Raw genomic sequence first — 7544 nt, forward strand, 5'->3', positions numbered from 1 at the left:
GGAAAGATAGTCCTGGGACTATCTACGTGGCTGGAATACGTCGGCCGCTGCATAGACTACGACAGCTGACGGAGAAGGGAGATGGGAGAGAGTTTAGCAGCGTGACTGCTAAACTCCCTCCCTCTTCTCTCCGCCCCTTGCCAGCCTTTTGCAATGGGAGGGGGTGGAGCTAGTTTCTAGGTTCTCACCCCCCACCCCCCGTTCTCCCCTTGCTGAGAGCCGATGCGGGGGAGACAGCTTAGCAGAGCTAAACTGTCTTCCCCCGCCCGACAGCATTGCGGCCTCGGGCTGTCTGATCGGGCGCACAAATGTTAGATTTTTGCACCCGTTCATGCATTTTTAGGTCACCGGCAGCCGCCCGTGTGAATAAGCTCTTATACTGAGCAAAGAACTCCTTTTAAAGGGAACCTGCCATTACCTTTGACCCCAATAAACTAGGTTATGGAGCTCAAAAGTGAGGGAAGAGAGCAGTCCAGGAAGCGGTTTCATACCCAACGGGTGCCCTGCTCCAGCGCTTTGTCCTTACAAAGTTGGCACATGCACACGGCGTGACTCTTTTCAGATGGCTTTGAGCATGCGCTCTCCCATTCATCTCTATGGAAAAGCATGTGCACAGAGTCATCTGAAGAGTCATGCTGTGTGTGCGCCAATTTCACAGGCACATAGCGTTGGAACGGGATGCCTGGTGAGTATAAAACATCTCTTCGGAGTTCAGTTTCCTCACCTATCAACCCCATAATCTACGTTATGGGGCTCCACAGTGATGACAGGTTCCCTTTAATTGGCCTTGTGTGGACTGCACATTGTAACACATACTGAAGACAGATTAAAAAATACAATAGAATGTTCCCAATGATCGTGTTACTAATCATAAAGTGATAGATGTTCATGATTTCACATCCAGCATTTAAAACGGAAGAAATCTCGCAGCTCTTCGTCATCCTCCGACTTATTGTGGATGCCGGCGTAGACCGTCTTCAGAATGTTTGTTTTGAACTTTGCTTCCAGAATGGTTATGTACTTCTCCAGAGAGCCTGAGGGGGTAGAAGAATCGAAAAAACTGATTGTGACACTAGAACCGCTTGGATATTTTTACTGCATTGCCTTTAAACTGCCCGAAGGCGTCGTAAACGGCTCCCAAGGCCGGTCTAGTGTTAAAGGAGTATCTCATCTGCTATACTGAGGTCATGTCCACAGGAGATCCCATAAATGTGTAATAGGTGCAGGCCCAACGTTGTGCACCAGCACCTACCACAAGAATAGGGTTCTGTACTCCTATTCGCCAATTCTGTGGGGCTGCTGTTCCAATAGAATTCAATGGAGCAGTGGCCGTGTCCCTTTCCATTGAAGTCTATGAGAGTTGCAGAAAGAACCAAGAAAATGTGTAAAAGGACTGCCTTAAAGGAGTAGACCACGACTTTTACTATTGATAACCTAGGGTAGGTCACCAATAGTTGAGCAGTGGGGGTCCAAAACTTGGATCAGGGGCGTAACTATAGGGGATGCAGAGGATGTGGTTGCATCCAGGCCCAGGAACCTTAGGGTGCCCATAAGGCCTCTCTTCTCCATATAAGGAGCCCGGTACTATGAATAAAGCATTATAGTTGGGGGCCCCAGGAGCTTCACGTTACGCCTCTATTTGGGATGCCTGCTGATCAACAATTGATGACCTAGTCTGTGTCAGAAAAAAAAGCATACCCCGAGCATGCCGTGATTTACAAAAAAAACGCCCAAAAATCCGACTACAATAAACACAATGTTTGTAGAGTGTTTCATATTTTACTACTGACCTACAGTAAACTGGAAACTGCGTTTTTAGCATCATAATGCCAAAGTGCTTGGTGATTTTGCAAAAAAAGACTGTTTGTGAAATCAGCCGTGTGCAAGCTGCACCCGAGAAACTCAGATTGCCACGGATCTTGCACATTGCATGGCCTATCCTCATCCATTCAATGGATGGGAATAGGAAAGGCAGAGAATTTTGGTTACATGGTCCGTCAGTCAGTGTGAAAAATTCTTCATGTGATTAACTCATCATAGCCTAATGGAAAGATGGAACAATGCCTCTATAGCCCAACCTACTGGAAGGCAGCATTCCGGCAAGTCAGACTTTTTAACAAGCCTTGTAACAAGGACTGGGAATGGTGAACCAAAGCCAGAGTCTGCACACTGATAGCCCGAAACACAGCCTGCCAGTGCATGGTTACCTTCCCCTTCTACAGAAGTTTCTGGCGTTGGCTTATAATTCTCAGTCATTGTTACAAGGCTTGTTAAAAAGTCTGACATTGACTTGCAGGAATGCTGCCTTCCAATAGGTGGTGCTGCAGAGGTATTGTTCCCTCTTTCCATTTGCATATTTCCCAGAGGAGCATGCATGGCCTTATAAGACTTCTCACACCTTCTAGGTGATCTCCCTAAGGAGAACCAATACCCTTTTTGACCCTAGCTTATAGGCTATAATGGAGCTGCGCGTTGCATACATGGACAGTATACAGCCTAATATATACTGCTGTGTCAATGGGTCCTAACAGTAAAAAAAAAAAGTTATAGATGGACTAAATATATAGATCCAGTACTGGATGGAGCAATGTCACATGTCCCAGCGTCTAAGCTCAGTCATTCGCTTCTATAGACCCCATGACCTCCATAGTAATGGCCATAACTATCCGCTATTACTGAGCCTGCTGCACAAAGCACTTACTCTGTTATCAGAACACCAACAAATAAAGCTCTTTGTTACACGCATGTTACATATCTGTGAATAATTCATCAGCCTCCACATCTCCTGTTACCATATGTTGTTTTCCCATATACCTGATTTCCATGGAGACCGTATACATCTGTGACAATGTCCGGATTTTGGTGAAAAGAAAACACCGGATTATGTTATGTAAATGTATAATCGCCATTTCATGGTCATCCTTCACAAATACAATGCAAAAAGGTACTTAAAGGAATTGCCCCACTTCTAGCTGCTTAGCTGCAGGAAGCAGACAGCTCCGTACCTGCACAGTGGCATGAGTTGGTACTGCATTCACTTTAATAGGACTCAGCCTGCAGTACCAACCTGGGTCACTGCACAATGTACGGAGCTGTCTGCTTCCTACAACCAAGCAGCTACAAGTGGGAAAACCCTTTTCTTATTACGCATGCTTGTATAAAGTAAACCTGTCACATTGACCATGCTGTCCGATCTGCAGGCAGCATGCTGGAGGAGCTGAGCAGATTATATATATGTTTGTAGAAAAACAGTCATTACTTGTGGTGTTTTTATTTAAAGGGGTATTCCTGGATTTTACTATTGATCACCTGTCCTCGGTTCATTGGTGGGGGTTCACCACTCAGGATCCTTGTCGATCAGCTGATCTTCCGGCCCGCTGTCAGTGCGGTGAGACCGGACGTCCGTATTGCTAGTCAGAACCCGAAGAGTAATAGAACGCTTCGCTCCCATTGAAATCAGTGGGAGCAATGCTTTCTATTACACTTCTGCTTCTGAATGCAATGAGAAGCCGGACGTGTAGTAGAAAGCATCACTCCCATTGATTCCAACGGGAATGAAGCAGTCTATTACACTTCTGGCTGTGACCCCAATGTGGGTATAAAGAGAGCGGGCTGGAGGATCAGCGGGGATCCCAACACTCCTATTGATTTCAATGGAAGTGAAGCAGTCTATTATACCTCTGTCTCTAACCGCCAATGTGGATGTCTAGAACTGTTGGTCTGACAGCCGGCTGGACGATCAATTGATCGGTGGGGATCCCAAGCAATGGATCTTGGTCAATCAACTATTGATGATGTATACTAAGGATAGATCATCAATAGTAAATGCTTGGAATACACCTTTAACTCTCTGCCTGAGCTTAGGAATCCAATGGGCAGTCCTATTAGTGATTGACAGCTACTACTATAGACACAAACTGACATAGCTGTCAATCACTGGTAAGACCGCCCATTGGACATATGTCATTAATATATGAAAGGACTGTATTGAGAAGGGAATCACTGCAGTTACTGCACTAGAAAGTAAAAGTACTTTTACACGGGCCAACAATTGCCTGAGTAATAGCTCAAGAGTCATTACAGGCGACTGTTGTCCCGTGTAAACTCCGGACTCGACAGGGCAAGTGAGCTAGAGTCGCTGACTTGTCGGGCGTCACACAGTGTTCAGCTCACCTAATAAACAAGTGACTAGCCGTCCGTGTGAACAGGCAGTCATTCATTATAAACGACTACCTGTTCACTGTGAATGGAAGTGGGCGGCCAAAGAGATCTCCGGCGCGTTACGCCTCCATTCAGTGAATGACTATCACTCCTGTGTGACCGAAATGCGTGTGTGAAATTCAGGAATGTGAACAAACCCATTGAAATCAATGGGTTCTATTCTCTGCGTATTGCACCAGCAAATCCGTTCGTCCGAAACCGGCCTAACTCTTCACCTAACAAGATGGTAAATGTTTCTGGCGCACATCTCCCATAGAGCTTATGGACTCTTCCGTTCCTTACCAACTCCCATGACTTTCCCATATGAAATCATGTGACCGGGCAGACGAGGGTCATCGTACTTCTCGCTTCTCATAAGCAGGTGTATAATTTCTCCAGGAATGAACGCATCATCAAATGACTGCTCTTGGGATGGTTTCTGAGGGTATTGGCAATAGACGTCCACAGCGCCCAGAGGGTCGGTCTTCACCAGAAGCTCAGCCAGCTCGGTGTAGGCATCTAGACTCTACAAATGAGAAATCCACACCGACAGAGTAATAAGCAATCAGCATCTGGTCACAGCTTTATATAAGGCGTCCACAGAAATCCCTTTCCGGGGGCAGAAGCGACCTTTCCCACAGGGGATGTGCAGAGCGGAAATCAGTTTAAGACGGATTGGCATAGCAATGTATTTATTCGCTGGCGGAAATTACAAAATGCTGTGAAGGAATTAATGCAAGCAGTGAAATATAAAAATCAATCCCCTAAAGGTCCTGTGACGGTCGCACGGTAGATTGGCGTCAATAGGTACATTTCTGCAAATAAGGGAGATGAAACTATACCTCCACAGCGCCACCTATTGGAAGGCAGCAACCCTTAAAGTCAATGCTAGACTCTTTATTAACATTGACTTTAGGGATTGCTGAATTCCAATAGGTGGCACTGTGCTCAATCTCCCTTATTTGCATATTACCCAGAGGACCTTAAATAGCCTTTTAAGTCCCCTCACTCACCTTCTAGTTGCTCTCCCTAATGAGAAAAGATAGCATCAAGCCAACATACAAATCTAGATGAATCTTTACATAGACCAATAGTCGCCAAAAGCAATTATGGGTGACTATTAACCTGTGTATACATGGCGCCCGACAGGAGTCACTCAGTAGTTGCTGGTCATTCCGTTTCAGGTCGGAGCGATTTCTCGCTCTGTGTAAGCAGGAGTCGCCCAATCTCTGAATGTCTGCCTGTGTGCAGTGAATGGAGGCGGCCGGAAGAGATCTCTGGCGCGCTCTGCCTCCATTCATTAAACCACTATCGCTCCTCGTGAAAGTGAAGAGTGATAGTCGCTGGAATAGTCGTCCCGTGTAAATGTACCTCAGTGCAGCACACAATGTCGGAGACTCTACAATAAGAGACTGCAGCTTGCTAGGGGATAGGTGTTGTAGGGGTTACTACAGATCATCTTCCGATATGACCCCCCCATAACTCCCATCTAATGACACTCAATCTGATGTTAATGGAAACAGAAATGCAAAATGTTTCATTTAGCAAAACGGTCTACCGTAAGACATCCTTGTTGCCCATAGCAACCAATTACAGTGCAGCGTTCATTACTCATTAAATGAAAGCTGTGCTGTGATTGGTTGTTATGGGCAACAAGGACGTCTTACTGTTAGATATTTTTGCTAAATAATGCCCAAAAAGTTTTAGTCTCCCAAATTCGTCGCTAGGGACATATGAGACAAAATGGCCAACGAAGACAGGAGAGCGTTTTGTGTCCTTGATTTTCACGTCTAATCATTTTCACGTCCCTACCAGTCTGTTATAAGTGTGCAACGCCATTTTCAAAGTTTGACGAAGCTCCACCCAGCGGGCGCACAATTTGTAAGTCGTCCTCCGATTTTAAGAAAAAGGGTTACTTCTGTAAGTGAAAGTCATCCGGCCGTCCATCAGTAAGCGTGGAAACAGCGGAGCGCGTTCGTGCAAGTTTCACATAAAGTCCTTAGAAATCCACCGTCAGAGCGAGCCGAGAATTGGACGTCCCGCCGCCGACTGTATGGAAGATTCTGCACAAATGTTTGTGATGTTATCCCTACCGATTGGAATGGTTACCGGCCCTAAAACCGGATGACAAAGCGAGGTGGTGTTCTATAACGGAAAGCGCCGGTTTCATTGAGTCTTTAATGTTTAGAGATGAAGCGCCTTCCAGGTTTTGGGCAACAAACATAATGGCAGAATCTGAGGGAAAAACCCACCAGTGTACGTGGAGCGTTTACGCAACCCTTCCACCCCCCACTCCCCACCACCACCCCCACCCCCGTAGGAAAGTATACGGCCCCTTCTTTTTCCATGAGGAAACAATCCTGGGGATTTAGTATCTGGATGCTAAAGATATGACTTCTGCTGTAGCCAGAACAGGAAATCCCAGGTTTCATCTTCTGACAGGACGGGCACCCCCATTGTCACAAAGAAGTCAGAAGTGACCTCAACAGGCAGCTACCAAAGAGATGGATTGGCCGTGGAGGCCAAGGTCTTCCTTGGCCTCCATGTTTCCCGGACCTTACGCCTTATGATTTTTTCTCTTGGGAAGGGTTAGTCTACATACCCACTTTACCACCTCTCAGAAGTCATTGCATCCGTTAGTCGTGATACTCTGTAACATGTACGGCAGGAATGTGACTACAGACTCCATGTGTGTCCATTGACAAAGGGGGCCACAATGATCATTTCTGAGGGGGAAAATATTTCTCATGTCGTGCAACAAAGCTTTTTGAGTTTCTATTTTCATCAATATCAAATTTCTGTATCGGAGTGTCATTAAATGGGAGCTATGAGGGGTCACATCGGGGAGATCATCTGTAATAACCCTATACAGTGGCAGAGCGCGCTCCAAGATGAGTGCAACACCAAAGGCCTTTTGTCCTAAACATCTGATGTAGAATTTGGGGTGAGCAACTTCTTGGTCCCATTTTCTTTGAAGGCCCGCTAGATGGTGACTGATATCTGAGCATTCTAAACACAATGGCGAATGAATGACTTGATGACTTGCCACTGGTGCTACATCAATGGGTTTGGTACCGGCACGATGGCGCTCCACCTCATCTATGGAGAGATGTGTGTAAGTGGCTTGCAGCTGAGTTTGGAACCTGATAGATTGGACAACATGACCCTGTTCCTTGGCCACCATGTTCCCCAGACCTGACCGCCCACTTTTTTGTTACAGTTCTGCATTTGTCTTCATCCCCTTCAATCAGTAATTATGTGTTTATGCTAATTTGTCTTAAATTGATCCCCCTTGGTTATTTCAGCCCTGGAACAAGTGGTTCCACACACATCCCCTTGTCCAA

At 46.0% G+C, this 7544-nt stretch overlaps 1 protein-coding gene across 1 annotated transcript in view; it reads right to left on the reverse strand.

Annotated features, from left to right (window-relative positions):
• Positions 1-5205: 5205 nt before the first annotated feature.
• The window catches only part of LOC136620122 (uncharacterized), a 71341-nt gene continuing 69002 nt past the window's right edge, over positions 5206-7544 (reverse strand). The window contains exon 19 of the mRNA XM_066594840.1: positions 5206-5229. Within this exon, the coding sequence (XP_066450937.1) occupies positions 5206-5229 (24 nt within the window). The remainder of the gene's footprint in view (positions 5230-7544) is intronic.

This window comes from Eleutherodactylus coqui, chromosome 3, assembly GCF_035609145.1.
Source record: "Eleutherodactylus coqui strain aEleCoq1 chromosome 3, aEleCoq1.hap1, whole genome shotgun sequence".
NCBI classification, from domain to species: domain Eukaryota; kingdom Metazoa; phylum Chordata; class Amphibia; order Anura; family Eleutherodactylidae; genus Eleutherodactylus; species Eleutherodactylus coqui.